We start from the raw sequence: 18,181 nt of genomic DNA, 5'->3' as shown, positions 1-18,181 counted from the left end.
GAAATTGAGACCCAGAAGGGTTAAGGGACTTGTCTGAGGTCACATGGATGGTAGGAGATAGGAATTGAATCCAGGTTCTTTGACTCAAAACCCAACATTCTTTCCAGTATATTAAACAACCTATTATACAACTAATTAAGGCCTTCTACAAGTCAAATTTACATTAACTAAAATGTGCAAATATTTATTTGCAGAACTACATGTTGTAAAAATATACTATTTGGTAAAAAAATTGTTGGAAAAACTAGAAAGCAAATGTGACAGAAATTTTATATATACACCAGTATCTCAATCCATTTCCCCAAGAAAAGGTCAAATGGATATATGACCTAATATAAAGGGAAGTATCATAAAAATATAATTAGAAGAACATGGACCAAATTACTTATTAGACACAGATAGGAGAATTTATGAATAAATTAGATAGAAAGTTTTGTGAGAAGTAAAATGGATAATTTTGATTACATTAAGTTTTGTACAAATAAAACCAATATAGACAAGATTGGAAAGGAAGCAGAAAATAAAGGGGAGGGGAAGGATTTTTAGAGAGTTTTTCAAATAAAGGTCTCCTATCTCAAATGTATGGAGAACTTTGTCAAATTTATAAGAATATGAGCCATTCTGAAACAGGGGAACTCTAGCCAGGCAGAATATGCTATAATCTTTTCAAACTTTTCTGTACTCTGGAGGTCATTCTCCATTCTGCATTGACTTTTTTGTGATCTCTATTTCCTAAGCACATTGGACTTTTTTTTGTCATGCCCTTTGGCATAGGAGAAGGTAACATGTAGACCACTACCCATGCACAATGAGTGCTTCTTAGTCACTCCTTGGAGACTGCCCTTGTGGCAAAGCATTGGAGAATACCTGGAGCCAGATGCTAAACCATTCCTTAAACACCACCCTTGTCCTGCCCCACCAAAAAGGTGTTTGAGTGGATTTCTACCCAGGGGAACTCTCTCCTAGACTCCCAGCTATCTGTTTCTCTTTCTTCTCTCTTTTCTTTTCTCTTCTCTCTCTGGACCAGGCTGTTCTTTTTTCTCTCTAAGTTAGATCCACATGATCTGGTCCCATGTTGTTGGAACAATATGGCTCCAGATCCATACTGCTGGATTTATGTTGATCTAAACCTCTTTTCTTTCCTTTTTTCCTTTTTAAGTGCTTTAGTCTCTTTAACCTCAATTTCTGCTAATCAGTCTGCTTTTTATAGAAACTCACTATCTTACTGCTTCGCCAAAGAACTTAACCTGTGAACATTCTGTATTCACCTGTGAACTTTATGTGTTAACCTATGATCTTTCTGTAATAACCTGTGATCTTTTGCAGAAACTTGTGAATTAAAATTTAAGCTTTTCTTACCTCCCTAAGTCAGAGATTCACGATGAATTCAATCTTTAAGTCCCTTTTCCACAACCCCATTCTCCCATCTTCAAACACCCAATTGATAAATGATTGAAGGATATGAACAGGCAGGTTTTAAATGGAAAAATCAAGACCATATAAAATCATATAAAATATTCTAAACCATTACTGATTAGAGAAATGAAAATTAAAACAACTTTAAGATATCATCTCATCCTTGTTAGATTGGCTAAAATGATAGAAGGGGAAAATGATAAATATTGGAACAATATAGAAAAAAATTGGGATACTAATTCACCGTTGATGGAACTATGAATTAATTCAACTATTTTGGAGAGATGCATATATATATGATACAGATTATGTTGAAATGAAAATTTATTGTTTTATATTTAATCCTTTCTTATGTTCTACTGTGCATATGTTTTTCTTTTGATAGTATGGCATATGGCAGTGTTTTTCTTTTAAAATAAATTTTAAAACTTTAAAATTTGATGAATAGTGATACAAGAAAGATCAAGAGAATGTTGTACACAGTAGCAACAATATTTTATTAGTGCTTTCCAATTAATACAATAGAGTTTCTACCTATCATTTTTGTAAGGTTTTGAATTTTACAATTTTCCCCCATCCTCCCTTCCCTCTCCCCTTTCCCCCACAGAAGGCAGTCTGATAATCTTTACACTGTTTCCATGATATACATTGATCAAAACTGAATGTGTTGAGAGAGAAATCAAAATATTAGAGATAGCAAAATTATGTTGCACATAAGACACTTTAAAAAAAATTGAAGGTAATAGAGTTTGATCTTTGTTTAAACTTCACAGTTCTTTCTCTGGATACAATGGTATTCTCTAAAATTGTCCCTGATTATTGCATTGATGAAATGAGAAAGTCCATCAAGATTGATCATCAGCCCTATGTTGCTATTAAGGTGTACTATATTGTGATTCTGCTCATCTCACTCAACATCAGTTCATGCAAGTCTTTCCAGGCTTCTCTGAAATCCCATCCTTCTTGGTTTCTAATAGAACAATAGTGTTCCATGACATACATATTTGCTACCATAAACAGGACTGCTATGAATATTTTTGTACAAGTGTTATAACATTTTTAGAATAACTTTGAATGAGTAAATCATTTTGACCAATATAAATACCCAAATTAACTACAAAGGACTTCTTTCTTTATTTCTTTTTTTTTTTTGCAAGGCAATAGGGTTAAGTGGCTTGGCCAAGGCCACACAGCTAGGTAATTATTAAGTATCTGAGGTGAGATTTGAACCCAGGTACTCCTGACTCCAGGGCTGGTGCTCTATCCACTGAGCCACCTAGCTGCCCCATACAAAGGATGTATGCAGGTAGATATTTATCTTCATTCAGAGAAAGAATTGATAAATAGACATATGTATAGAATGATTTTATATAACTATTTACATCCCTCTTCTCAATTTTTCCTTTTACACTTCCTTAAAAATGATTGAGAGAAAGATAAAAGAATAAAAAACAGTCTATGGAGATTCTTCTTTGATGTTTGACTCAATTGTCCTTCATTCTAAACTTCTGTTTATATTATTTATATGTATACAATAACAATATGTAGTACTTGGCTTTAAGTGTGATCCTTCCCAACTCTATATTATGATACTATGATGAAAGTGAGTCTAACAATGAGAAAAGTGAAAGGTTTAAAAATAGTGGTGTGGGAGAGAATTCGATACTTCAATGGAAATGAATAACAAAAGTATTCAGCATTTAGCTGGGCTCACCTAAGGAGAGATAATGTCAATTTGTACTGGAGTCCCTGGTTCTGAATTGGTGATTTTTCTCTAGGTATAATATAGTATTAAATGTTTTATTTATTTATTTTCCCAACCACTTGCAATAGTAGTTTTCAACAATCACTTTTTTGGATAAGGTTTTGAGTTTTACATTTTTCTCCCCCTTCCCCCCCTGACAGAAAGCAAACTAATATAAACTATACATATATAATACTCATGCTAAATATAGATCCATATTAATCATGTTGTGAAAGAAAAATCAAGGGATAATATAGTATTATAAATCTGTAGCTACAAGGGACCTCAAAGGCTAACTAGTCCAAAATTCTCATTTTACAGATAAGGGAAGTAGAGTCCAAGATGGTTAAAGGGTCTGATCCAAGATTACACAGCAGTAAGCATCTGAGTAGAAATAATAACAGAGAAAATGTATAGCTGAGTTCAAGGGAGCAAAGGACGGTATGGGCATCATTGCAACTGCTGACCATGGGATCCAATATAAATGAAGTCAGAAAGGGAATGAAGGACTTGAAGAAGAGGAAGAAGTAGAAGAAAGAAGAAGAAGAAGAAGAAGAAGAAGAAGAAGAAGAAGAAGAAGAAGAAGAAGAAAAGACAGAGGACCTAAAAATCATCAGTCGTTATAATTCTCTATCCTTCAGTCCTTCAGACTTTCTTCTAGTCTTCTCTCCATGAACTTGGTATGTATTGGGGGAAAAAAAAAGGAATGTTTCTGTTCTCAAGGTTTCTAGTCTACTGAAGAAACAATCTGTTCTCAGATACAAGATATATATAAAGTATTTGGGGGAAGATACTAAAAAAAAGTGAATCATGACAAATACAAGTGCAGGGAGGCTGAGAAGTACAAAGTTAGGATACATTGCAAACCTTATCAAGAGAAGAATAATTCTCTCTACTCTGAATACACATAACAAACATTCTGAGTGTATCACATGGCCCATTTATCATGCCTGACTTAGTCATATTTCACATTCCAGCATGTTTATTTTCCATCATCCACCTTACCTACTGCTATACTCTCCACATCAATGGGTCTTGTCATCTGCACAATGGTTTCTTTCTGACTTGGTTGGAACCATAATCAAATAACCTTACAGGAAAGAGAGTGCCAATCAATCATTCAACATTTATTAAGTGCCTATTATGTACTAAATACATTCCCAAAGACTCCCCAAATCAAAGCACCCTTTCAAGACCATCGTGCTCTAAATAAGACACCACTTTCTATTAGGATGTAAGCTTTTTTTGTTTTTGGTATCCCCATAAAAAGCATAGTACTTAGTATAGAGTAGGTGCCTAAATGCATTTTTAAAATTCCTTTACTCATTCATAGTTGTAATTAGAGAGGAAAATTCTGGGCTCTCCTAGGAGAGGGAGCAGCTTTGAATGATAGTTGTTTTTCATCTAATGGGTGGGTGATTAAAGCTGAAGGAGACAATACAAGAAATTTGGAAAATGTCATCAGTTTTGATGCTGATGTCACTTGCTATTGAAACCAATGCCATTTGAAGATTTTTGGCAATGCACGCAAAAAAGAAGGAAAAGGAATGTTCAAATCAAATTCCTAGTTGATCTTGGATCTGTTTTATTTTTATTTTTCATTCTTTCACTTTTTTTTTTTTTAGTTTTTTGCAAGGCAATGGGGTTAAGTGGCTTGGCCAAGGCCACACAGCTAGGTAATCATTACGTGTCTGAGGCTGGATTTAAACTCAGGTACTCCTGACTCTAGGGCTGGTGCTCTATCCACTGTGCCACCTAGCCACCCATTAGTTTTATTTTTTTATTTGTTTTTCAATGTCTGCTTCCAGGGCTTACCACACAGTAGGTGATTAATAAGTGCCCAATTGATGAATGAAGCTATGGCTGCTCTGTTATTTCCCAGGAGGCAGAGAGAGAGGGTACAACAAGCCCCTGCTTTGCAAGACCTTGATGAAGTCACTTGTGTTTTCTAGGTTTGGGTTTTCTCCTCCAGGAGCGGGAGAATATTCTCCAGGGTGTTCCACAGCTGCCTCTTCATCTTCCACTGTTTGTCTATTTTTCCTTAAGAAGTCTTTAATCTGGGGGTGGCTAGAGTGGACAGTGGACAGAGCACCTGAGTTCAAATCCAGCTTCAGACACTTAATAATTATCTGGCTGTGTGGCCTTGCACAAGCTATTGCCTTAAATAAAGAAATTTTAAAAAAAGTTTCTTTCTCTTTTATGGAGGGACTTTGCCATGACTAAAGATAGATAAACTCAGCATAGGAGGTCATTCACATGCCAGTTATATCTTGAGAAGTTCAACTTTAATTATTTTTATTCCTTTCCCCCTCCCAACCCTCCCCAAATAAAGTATGGTACAAATAACATATGAAAAATTTTATGGGGTAGCCAGGGGGCTCAGTGGATAGAGCACCTGAGTTCAAATGTGACCTGACACTTAATAATGACCTAGCTGTGTGGCTTTGGGCAAGCCGCTTAAACCCATTGCCTTAAATAAAGAAATTTAAAAAAAGAAAAAAAAAGTTTCTTTCTCTTTTATGGAGGGACTTTGGCATGACTAAAGGTACATAAACTCAGCATACAAGGTCATCCACATGCCAGTTATAATGGAGGGACTTTGCCATGACTAAAGGTACATAAACTCAGCATAGGAGGTCATTCACATGCCAGTTATATCTTGAGAAGTTCAACTTTAATTATTTTTATTCCTTTCCCCCTCCCAACCCTCCCCAAATAAAGTATGGTACAAATAAGATATGAAAAATTTTATGGGGTAGCCAGGGGGCTCAGTGGATAGAGCATCTGACCTCAGACACTTAATAATGACCTAGCTGTGTGGCCTTGGGCAAGCCGCTTAACCCCATTCCCTTAAATAAAGAAATTTAAAAAAGAAAAAAAGTTCCTTTCTCTTTTATGGAGGGACTTTGCCATGACTAAAGATAAATAAACTCAGCATACGAGGTCATCAACATGCCTTGCAAAAAAAAAAAGGAAAAAGAAAAAAGTTAGTTTAGTCTTAAAAAAAAAAACTTTAAGGTAGATGTGGATGCGTTAATTCTTCTTAGTAATAACTATACAACTTTTTCATCTGTATCTGGAATCACTCTTAAAAAAAAGAAGTGTTTAATCTGCAATCCAATTAAAAGCGTCTCCCCTAGAGGAGCCCCCACCACCTAGCAGCATGGAGAGATACAGGATGCGCATCTTTTCTGAGGAACCCGGTAGCGCTTCGCAGACGCCTGACCCGCCCCCTTTCCCCACCTCCGTCCACTAGCGGAAGAGGCCACGCCCCCTGCCCCGGAGCGCGGGCGACGTGTCCCCCGCGAGCCTCCGTAGGACGCGGCCGTAGTGCGCAGGCGCGGCTCCCCGGGCTCCGGGAGTGGCGTGCTCCCCTCCCCCAGCGCGCCGCCTCCCGGCTGCGGAGCGACGCCGGTGCGTGGGGAGCCGCGGCCCGCGCCCCTCCGGTCGCTCCCGTCCCCGCCGCTGCCGCCGGCGGCCCGAGTCATGGCCGAGCGCGGGGAGCTGGACTTGACCGGCGCCAAGCAGAACACCGGAGTGTGGCTCGTGAAGGTAAAGGCGCCCCGGGACCCCACGTGTGCCCCCCAAGCTGGCGAGGGCGGCCCCGGCGGGAGCCGTTTCCCCGGCGCTGGGCAGACACTTGTTGTATCCGGCCTCCGGCCCTTCCCCTTCATCTTACAGCGGGGGAAACTGAGGCAGCGCGGTGGGGGGGGGTGCCGGGAGGGCCCCGGGCCCAAGGAGGCGGCGTGAGGAGTGGGCAAGGGCGGCAAAGCGGGGGGGGGGGGGGCAGACGCCTAATGAGTGCCCGGCTGTGTGGCCTTGGCCAAGCCCCTCAGCCCCACTGCCAGCCCAAAACCTGAAAAAGGCACTGACACACCAAGGTACCGTGTAGCAAGATAAGTTTCCAATAGATGTGAAATTTTACATCAACAAATTAAAGGAGCAAGGAAAGTGCCTTTCAGGGGGAAAGATAGAAGAATTAATAATTAGTAATTATGGCACACGAGGACCGAGTTCAAATCCAGCCTCAGGCACTTAATATTATTACCTAGCTGTATGGCCTTGGCCAAGCCACTTAGCCTAACCACTGCCTGGCCAAAACCTAAAAAAAATACACTGACATACCAAGATACCATGTAGCAAGATAAGTTTCCAATCGATGTAAAATTTTACATCGTCAACAAATTAAAGGAGCAAGGAAAGTGCCTTTCAGGTGGAAAGATAGAAGAATTAATGGCACACGAGGACCCGAGTTCAAATCCAGCCTCAGACACTTAATATTATTACCTAGCTGTATGGCCTTGGCCAAGCCCCTCAGCCCCACTGCCAGCCCAAAACCTGAAAAAGGCACTGACATACCAAGGTACCGTGTAGCAAGATAAGTTTCCAATAGATGTGAAATTTTACATCAACAAATTAAAGGAGCAAGGAAAGTGCCTTTCAGGTGGAAAGATAGAAGAATTAATAATTAGTAATTATGGCACACGAGGACCGAGTTCAAATCCAGCCTCAGACACTTAATATTATTACCTAGCTGTATGGCCTTGGCCAAGCCACTTAGCCTAACCACTGTCTGGCCAAAACCTAAAAAAATACACTGACATACCAAGATACCATGTAGCAAGATAAGTTTCCAATCGATGTAAAATTTTACATCGTCAACAAATTAAAGGAGCAAGGCAAGTGCCTTTCAGGTGGAAAGATAGAAGAATTAATGGCACACGAGGACCCGAGTTCAAATCCAGCCTCAGACACTTAATATTATTACCTAGCTGTATGGCCTTGGCCAAGCCACTTAGCCTAACCACTGCCTGGCCAAAACCTAAAAAAAATACACTGACATACCAAGATACCATGTAGCAAGATAAGTTTCCAATTGATGTAAAATTTTACATCAACAAATTAAAGGAGCAAGGAAAGTGCCTTTCAGGTGGAAAGATAGAAGAATTAATGGCACACGAGGACCCGAGTTCAAATCCAGCCTCAGACACTTAATATTATTACTTAGCTGTATGGCCTTGGCCAAGCCACTTAGCCTAACCACTGCCTGGCCAAAACCTAAAAAAATACACTGACATACCAAGGTACCATGTAGCAAGATAAGTTTCCAATAGATGTGAAATTTTACATCAACAAATTAAAGGAGCAAGGAAAGTGCCTTTCAGGTGGAAAGATAGAAGAATTAATGGCACACGAGGACCCGAGTTCAAATCCAGCCTCAGACACTTAATATTATTACCTAGCTGTATGGCCTTGGCCAAGCCACTTAGCCTAACCACTGCCTGGCCAAAACCTAAAAAATGCACTGACATACCAAGATACCATGTAACAAGTTAAGTTTCCAATAGATGTAAAATTTTACATCATAAACAAATTAAAGGAGCAAGGAAAGCACCTTTCAGGTGGAAAGATAGAAGAATTAATGACTAAACTAATAATAGGGGGCAGCTAGGTGGTGCAGTGGATAAAGCACGGGAGGACCTGAGTTCAAATGCATCCTCAGACACTTAATATTATTACCTAGCTGTATGGCCTTGGCCAAGCCATTTAACCCCATTGTCTTGCAAAAACCTAAAAAGAAGGGGGGGAAAAAGGTTATTTAAGTGTATTGTAGAGAGGCAGAGGGACAGATAGGTGGCTAGTGGTCAGAGAGCTGGACTTGGAGCCAGGAAGACCCCAGTTCAAATCCTGCCTCTGATACTTTGTGTGTGATCTTAGACACATCACTTGACTTGCTTGCCTCAGTTTCCTCAAATGGAGAAAGAACTGGAGAAGGAAATGGCAAACAGTCCAATATTTTTGCCAAGAAAACTTCAAAGGGAGGGGGACATAACTGCCACTTAACCCCATTGCCTTGCAAAAAATCTAGGAAAAAGAAAAGAGACATAACTGAAATGATTGAACAACAAGAGAGGAAGAACAAAATACTAAGCTTTCTGGAAACGTTAGTCAAGTATATTGTCAAGAGGTAAAACAATGCTGGTTAAAGCTTGAGGGGAAGAAAATAAATATCAATCAGGGTAAATTTCATGAAGAGGTGATGTTTTAGTTGCCTTTTAGAGAGGGAGCAACAGCATCTCAGGCTAGAGGAAGGTGGGAGAGTGTTCTTTGGGGTGGGTGAGCAGATTTTGATAGATGAGCTAGAGGGTAATCCCTAGCCAGACTTCATAGGAGATAACTTCCTAATCCATAAAGTATCTATCTGAGATACACCTTGAACACCAAGAAACAAGTCACTTGCTTCTAGGACTCTTGTATCAGGGTGTCAAATGACCCATGAGTGGGCTGGTTAACTTAAGAAGTCATTGTATATTTATTAATTTGCAGCAATTTTCTGTAATTTTAATCAAGTTATGGATAATGGCATGTTCTCAAAATCTATTCTACTTCTTTTTGCCAGATTTAGTCATGTTTTGTTTTGTTTTTTGTTTTTTTTTTTTTTGAAAGGCAATGGGGGTTAAGTGGCTTGCCCAAGGCCACACAGCTAGGTAAGTGTCTGAGGTCGGATTTGAACTCAGATACTCCTGATTCCAGGGCTGGTGCTCTATCCACTGCACCTCCTAGCCACCCCAATGATTTAGTCATGTTTAAGCTTTTGAATCAATCCAGAAATAATTATTGAATACTTGCTATGCAAGTTCTGTCTATAAGAAGCTTATGGTATGGTTGAAAAGGCAAGTCAATACAGGAAAAACTGAATAGAATTAAATAGCAGCAAAGATAATAATAGAAGAGCTTGATGCCAGATAAAGATAATAATTTACCTAAAGCTTTAAAATTTAGAAAGCCCTTTTCCCACTAAGGCCTATGTAGTTTAGCTAGTGCAAATCTCATCATTCCCCTTTTCCAGATGAGGAAGCTAATTTGGCCCAGAGAGGTTAAGTAATTTACTTGAGGTTACACAATTGATCTAAATATATTATAGAGAGGCAGAATACAATACTGGTTAAACTTCATGGAAAGGTTAGTTAAATGTATTGTGGAGAGGTGACCAGTAGATAGAGACCTAGATCTGGAGTCAGGAAGATCTGAGTTTAAAACCTGATTTAGATACTTACTCTCTGTGGTATCTTGGGTAAGTCACTGTACCGTTTGCCTCAGTTTCCTCATCTGTAAAATGAGCTGGACAAACATGAACCCAGGGCTCCTAAATCCCAAGTCACTTCATTAGGAGTCACAAACCTCTGTGGCAGGCCTGCTACTTGTGAGGCACTAGGCCCACAAAGATAATTCCTACCTTCAAGCAGCCAGCATCCTGTTGAAGAAGATGAGAGTGCTCATATAAAGATGTACGAAATCAGTGAGAATTTGTGAGTGCTTTGGTTTTGATCAAGGACACAATAGCAGATGAGGAGGTGGTGCTTGAAATGAGCTTCTCAAGAAGCTAATGGGAATTCCCAAAGGTGGGAAAGAGAGAAGAGAACATTTCCAGAATGGGAGAGCAGTTTGTACAAAGGCAGCGAGACTGGAGATGGACAATCTGAGTGAGGGACAATTAGGGAAAGGCCAAAGATTTCATGAAGAGGAGGGCTGTTGTAAACTTGGAGAGATAAACTGGAATCCACCCTGGTGATGAAGTGTCTTCAGTGTCAGATGAACTCTGCATTTGTGCTTGATCCCAAGGGACAGTATGGCAACAGTAAAAGAAGTATTGGATTTGTAACCAATTTAGTGACCTGAGTGATCTTGGCCAAGATTTTTTGACCTTCCTCAGCTATAAAATAGGAACATTGTAGTAAATGGCTTCATTTTTTTTTTTGAATCTACTATAAAAATGACAATTTTCTGATTTTTCTAATTTAATTTTTTGTTATGAACTTGTCCATATGTATCAATGTACACCAGATATCATTTTTTTTGTTCAAAGAACAGAAAAAGGGAATTATGAAATTGAATCTTTGGTATAACTTGGTTTTTTTTAAGCACACACTACATCTAACATGGTAGCTAGCTTTCTGTTTGTGTCTCTGAAGCTTTTCCTTTGCTCCCTTGATATTTTGTCTCATAATGCTTTTTTTCTTAGACAACACTATTATTTTCTTTGTTTTCCCCCCTCCCTTCATAAAATTCTGACCCATCACTTGCCTCCTCCTCAAACAATAAAAAAAATTGCTTTCTCTTTAAAAAATAAATCTAATCAAGCAAAAGAGAAATACAGCATGGTCCATGTTGGCAAATAATATATATCTTTCTGTACCTCTTGTCCATCACCTCCAGGTTCTAGAGTTGTAAGTGGACACCTTGAGTTATTATCTCTCATTGTATTCATCTGAGTTCTTACTATATAGTTTCTAAGTTCTCTTTTGACTCTAAATTTATGAGCCTATGAGTAATAAGGATAAGGATCTGCTGGAGTTTATTGAGCCAGGACATGGGAGCTTGTTTCAGTATTCCAAGCAAGAAGTTATGAGTTCATTATCTAAAGCAAGAGTTCTTTTTCAGGATCACAGTATCCCTTCCACCCTCCCCACCCTGGTAGTTTGATGAAACCTAAGGACCGCTTTTTCAGAATAGTGATTTTTAATGTACAAAATAAATTACATAGGATTACAAATGGTTGATTATATTGAAATGTAGTTATTACAATATTAATAAAAAACAAACTCACAACAAGAAGCCCAGCTTTTGGGCAATGAGTGTCTGGAGTTTAGAGGAGAGAAAATATTGGAGAGCAGGAAGTTTGTGACTGAACTGTGTTTTAAGATGTTGTCTTTGTCAAAATTTAATCTCCTCTATAAACTATTTCTAATCTCTGCATTTTGCAGCTTATGGATTTATACTTGTCTGGGCATTCTCAGTTTGTGAATACTTTTAATTCTGTGATCTTTTTCAGATTTTGCATTAGTATGGATCGCTTTTTTTTTACCCACCTGAAAGGCAGATAGTTTTGCATAGGCTAAAATCTGCAGTTTTAGTTTTAAAGATAATAAATGCCTATAATGAGACATAACCATGTATCATCATGTTTCCTTAGGTTAGAAATTTTTTAAATTATAGTTTACAGACCTCAAGGCCTATTAATAGGTTTCTGTGGGTTGATCAAATTTTTTTTAATTTAATTTTAAATTCCAAATTTTCCCCCTCCATCTTTTTACCTTCTCTCTCACCTAGTGAGAAAGCAAAAAATAGAGTATTCATTATTCATAGGAAGTCATGCAAAATTTATTTACACGTTAACATTAACCATGTTGTGAGGGAAAAAAATCAAACAAGAAAAATAAAGAAAAAATATATTTCAATCTACACTCATTTCATAAGTTCTCTTTCTGGAGGTAGATTTTTGTCATGAGTCCTTGCTAATTGTTATGGATCATTGTATTGATTAAAATTGCTAAATCTTTCACAATTAAATATTGTTATAGTGTTGCTGTTCCTTTACCATGTTCTACTGGTTCTGCTCATTTTACTTCAGTTCATACAAATTTTCTCTTATTTTTCTGAAGTCATCTTCTGACATTTCTTACAGCACAATAGTTTTCTATCACAGTCATATGCCACATGTTGTTCAAGCATTGATCTATTGTTCTTTGCCACCATAAGAATAACTGCTATACTTCTCTGAGATACCACTTCAAACCTCTCAGACTGGTCATTATAACTAGAAAGGATAATGATCATTGTTGGAAGGGTTGTGGGAAATCTGGGACACTATTACACTGTTGGTGGAGCTGTGAACTCATTCAACCTTTCTGGAGAGAAATTTGGAACTACGCCCAAAGGGCAACAAAGATGTGCATACCCTTTGATCCAGCAATACCACTACTGGGTCTATACCCTGAAGAGATGATGAAAAAGGGTAAAAACATTACTTGTACAAAAATATTCATAGCAGCCCCGTTTGTGGTGGCAAAGAATTGGAAATCAAGTGAATGTGCATCAGCTGGGGAATGGCTTAGCAAACTGGTATATGTATGTCATGGAACACTACTGTTCTATTAGAAACCAGGAGGGATGGGAATTCAGGGAAGCCTGGGGGGATTTGCATGAACTGATGCTGAGTGAGATGAGCAGAACCAGAAAAACACTGTACACCCTAACAGCAACATGGGGGTGATGATCAACCTTGATGGACTTGCTCATTCCATCAATGCAACAATCAGGGACAATTTGGGGCTCTCTGCAATGGAGAGTGCCATCTGTATCCAGATAAAGAACCGTGGAGTTTGAACAAAGTTCAAGGACTATTTCCCTTAATTTAGAAAAAAAACCTGACATCTTATTGTTTGATATTGTTATCGCTTATACTTTATCTTTCTTCCTTAAGGATATGATTTCTCTCTCATCATACTCAATTTGGATCAATGTACAACATGGAAACAATGTAAAGACTGACAAATTGCTTTCTCTGGGGGGTGGGGGGAGGGAAGTAAGATTAGGGGGAAAATTGTAAAACTCAAAATAAATAAAATCTTTAATAAAAAAAAGAATGATGCTATAAGTATTTTTGTACATATGGGTCCTTCTTTCTTCGATCTCTTTGGGTATAAACCAAGTACCAATATTGCTAGGGTATAGACCTAGTACCAGTTATAAACAATTTGATAACTCTTTGAACACAGTTCAAATTTATGCTCCAAAATGGTTGAACCCAGTTTACAACTCTACCAACAGTGCATTAGTGACCCCATTTGAAGGGTTTTCTTGGCAAAGATACTGGAGTGGTTTGCCATTTCCTTCTCTATCTCACTTTACAGATGAGGAAACTTTTGGCAAACAGGTTGAAGTCACTTTTCCAGGGTAACACTGCCAATATCTGAAGTCTGATTTGTACTCAGGTCTTCCTGACTCCACTCTGCCTCCTGGCTATCCCTGAGAGAAAATAGGCACCCTGATAAGCTATTGGTAGAGTTATAAACTAGTCTAATCAATTGGGAAAAGAGTTCAGAACTCTGCTCAATAAACTTTAAAAGTGTGCTAACACACTTCACTCAGCAATACCATATCAAATCTATACCCCAAAGAGATCAGAGAAGGAAAAGAATCTATGTACAAAAATATTTAAAGCAGTTCTTTTTTCAATGGTAAAGAATTGGAAATTGAGGGGATGCCTGTCAATTGAGAAATGGCTGAACAAGTTGTAGCATATGGTTTTGATGGAATACCATTGTTCTGTAAGAAATGACTGTGGTGGTGTTGGTGGCGGGGGATGGGGAGAAGGTAAGGATTCTAGAAAAACAGGAGAAGACTTAATTGTTGTAAAGTGAAATGAGAAGAACGGGAGTTCATTGTGCATAATCACAGCAATATTGTAATGATGGCTAACTGTGAAAGACTTGGCTACTCTGATCAATATAATGATCCAAGGCAATTCTAAGAGATTCTTGATGAAAAAATGTTATAGAGAGAACCAATCAACTCTGAGTATAACTTTTTTTATTTTTTAAAGCAGTATGGCTAATATAAAAGTATATATTGCATGATTTCACCATGTATAATTGATATCATTTTGCTTGCATTCTCATGTGGTGGGAGGGGGGGGAAATTGGGAACTCAAAACTTAAAAAGAAAATAAAAAATAGGAAATAAAGACTAATAATAATCAAGAGTCTGAAATCTGGCTCTAAGCAACCTGTCTGGAGGTAAGATAAATATCAGCTAGGCCTTTCCTCTGTTCTACATTTCAGACAAAATAATTCTCTCTATTATTACTCTGTGCTTATACTTGTAAGGCAAGGTTTTGGACTCTGCATCTCCCTTCCTACTGTTCATAAGCAAGCAAATAATAGGCAAAATAGTGGAATGGAGTGGAGATGAATTCTCTTTTGAATACATAATTTGGGATGATGATGGAGGCAAAAGTAGAAATGTTTAGTAGGCATTTGAGGATATGGTATAGGAACTTAAAGGAGAAGGTCCAGGGAGAGAGAAAATATGTGTTTACCCTATTACATGTTAAAAAAAAACAATTATTCTTTAAAATTTTGAGTTCCAAATTCCCTCTCTCACTCATTCATTTTCTTATTAGCCATATTGCAAAATAAATGTGTTGGACATTCAAAAATCACTCTATATACTATCCTATTCTTAAAGTACACTGACTGGTTTCGTTTCTGTTGCAGTATATTTCAGATGACTTTTGAAGTATATTGCTTGACATCTTCATACAATGAGAAGCATTAAATTTAAATGCTGTATCTGTCAATTTTAATATTCATAGACTTTTTAAGGGGGCCTGTTTTTGCCTGAGAGTAAACATGCTTATTTTATACAAATTTAAGTTTTTTCTGTTTTTTTTAAATCATACAAGCTATTGTCTTACTTCTTTTATAGATCTAGTTGAAAATTTTTGTTGCACCTAGATGTACAAAAATATTTATAGCAGCTCTTTTTGTGGTGGCAAAGATGAACAAATTGTGTTATGTGATTGTGATGGGATATTATTGTGCTATAAGAAATGATGAACAGGATGATTTTAAAAAACTTGGAAAGACTTATATGACTGTAGTGAAGAGAAGAACAATGTACACATTAAGAATATAATTAACATTGTTTGCATCCTCATTGATATGATGATCAATTGTAAATGTCTTAATTATTTCTTATCAATATAGTGATTTAAGACATTTCCAAAAGGATTTGTATGAAAAAATGTTATTCACCTCAGGAGAGAATTAATGAAGTTTAAGTGCCATCTTGGGCTTGGAGAAGCCTAGAGAAATTCTTTTTTTCCATGAATTCTTCATCCTAATCTGCTACATTTGAGTTCTAGTCTTGAGGAGCTAACCCTGGGAAAAATAAGTTGTTTAAAACTATGAGAAAATAGTTAGTGATGGTAGGAGAGTGTTGGAAAAACACTTTGGAGAAAATGGAACATCATTCAGATTTTTAAGTTACTTTTACCACTTTGTCTAATTCCCTTTTCAGGGCCCATATGTCTCCTATCCAATCAAAACTGATGTGATATACTTTTTATCTTAATGTGAGTGGACTGATAAACTGGAATTCTATTTCTAAGAGCCCTTTAGGGGTAGAATGTAGCTGAAAAATACAATTGAACAGAATTTTTTTCCTACAATTTTTCATTACAAGCAAACCTTTCAGATGAATTTCCATCATACTGTATATTAAACAGACTTTTGTGGCCTAACCTGAGAATCATTGTTTCTAAAATAATTTCTCTTGTAAAATATGTTCCAAATTCCAGACAGTAAATTTATAAATGAACTTTTGAAATACTTATTATCATAGTTGAGAAATTTATTTGTATTTGTATTACTTCTGTATTGAATTTACTTGTGAAACTTGCTTTCAGTATATGAGCTGTAAAAGTTAAATCCATGAAATCTCAAACCAAGGGTCTTCAAAATGTTGGTCACAATTCATGAGTGGGCAAGCTCTTTTTGCCTGATGTTCTTGCATTTCCAGAGGCATGTTATGTGAAAGTAATGTGGTAGAAAAGTCTTTATCTGACCTTAGGATTCTGCCATCAACACCTTTCCATTCACCTAAATGGTAGTTTCATCCAGAGCAGACTGTGTTAAATCTCAGTCACATATGCATGTGAAGGGGTGGTGGTTTCTGGAAAGGCAGATGTAAATAGGAAATGAAGATTAACAATTTAACTCAGTCCTGAAATGTTTATTATTCATTATCTTTCATTATTTTGTCCTTTCTTTAACTTAATTTTTAACCAGAAGGCTTCCAATGTCAAATTAGGTTCTTTTAAACAGCTAGAATCATGTTAACCAAAATAAATGCTAATGGTTAGTTTTCTGGAGTTCAAGGATTAAATAAACAGACTAAACAGATTCCTTCCCCTTCGTGAGCAATCAGTTGTATTATTTATTGGGCACTTTGAAACACAAGACAGAATATAAGTAGTTAACACTTTTTATTTCTTCTAGGTTTACTGCTACCCCATTTAAAACCTATAATTCTCTTCCCACCACTTTTGCCCACTCATTCCATGTTCTAGCAGATGCACTGTTGGGACTTTGCTTTGTGGTTTTAACTTTTAAGAGGTGGTCTCTGGGAACATTTTTTTAAAGTGAGAACTGCTTATGCTAGGTACTTTAGATGTGTACAAATGAAAAGACAAGCTCCCTATCCCCAAGTAACTTAGGACATAACTTGCCAGTAATTGATGGGCACCTTTCTATCTGCAGAAAATCTTTTGCATTTGAGTAGTTAAGTCTGACTTCTTTCAAGTGTGTTATCCTTTAAAGCCTAACTCAAGTTCTTCTTCCTCAGTGAAGCCTTTTCTGAATTCCTTTTATATTTATAATCAGAACTACATAGCTTAATATTCAATTGTCCTGCTTAGAGCAGCTAGCTGGCTCAGTGGATAGATCACTGGCCCTGGAGTCAGGAGGACCTGAGTTCAGATCCGGTCTCAGACACTTAATAATGGCCTAGCTCTGTGACCTTGGGCAAGTCACTTAACCCCATTGCCCTAAATAAATAAATAAATAAAAATTGTCCTGCTAAATTAGAAAGTTTCATATATGTTATGACTATGCAATCACATTTCAAGGGAAAAAAACCATGTACTTTCAAGAAGACTTTTTTTTTTTGCTAGGCAATGGGGTTAAGTGGCCTGCCCAAGGCCACACAGCTAGGTAATTACTAAGTGTCTGAGACCGGACTTGAACCCAGGTCCTCCTGACTCCAGGGCCGGTGCTTTATCCACTGCGCCACCTAGATGCCCCCTCAGGAAGACTTTCAAAGAGGAATTTCCTTGATGAGTTGGTTTGCCCCTGCATCCATCCCTCACATTGTTGAGCATATAGTAAAACCTTGATAAATACTTGAAGACTGAAAATAAACAGCAATTGTGAACTAAGAAATTTAAATGCAGATTATATATCATTTTATAGTGTTTTTTAATTAACAAAATAAATTGTGTTGATTGCTTATTTGTTTCCTATTTTGTTTTAGGTTCCTAAGTACTTGTCTCAGCAATGGGCCAAAGCTTCAGGAAGAGGAGAAGTAGGAAAGCTGAGGATTGCAAAGTAAGTGGATTCACACAGGGTTTTGGTATTATTTGGAAAAATTTATAATTATATTGTAAATATAATTGTA

General features: G+C 37.5%; 1 protein-coding gene across 2 annotated transcripts in view; it reads left to right on the top strand.

Moving 5' to 3' along the window:
• The first annotated feature begins 6,507 nt into the window (after positions 1-6,507).
• Positions 6,508-18,181, top strand: part of GTF2F2 (general transcription factor IIF subunit 2) — a 155,062-nt gene continuing 143,388 nt past the window's right edge. For both annotated transcript variants that reach the window (XM_074191706.1, XM_074191705.1), the window contains exons 1-2: positions 6,508-6,712; positions 18,038-18,111. In XM_074191706.1, the coding sequence (XP_074047807.1) occupies positions 6,647-6,712; positions 18,038-18,111 (140 nt within the window). In that variant the 5' untranslated portion in view covers positions 6,508-6,646. The remainder of the gene's footprint in view (positions 6,713-18,037; positions 18,112-18,181) is intronic.

Source organism: Macrotis lagotis, chromosome 6, assembly GCF_037893015.1.
Source record: "Macrotis lagotis isolate mMagLag1 chromosome 6, bilby.v1.9.chrom.fasta, whole genome shotgun sequence".
In the NCBI taxonomy this organism is placed as follows: Eukaryota; Metazoa; Chordata; class Mammalia; order Peramelemorphia; family Peramelidae; genus Macrotis; species Macrotis lagotis.
This window is presented reverse-complemented; position numbering and strand designations above follow the sequence as displayed.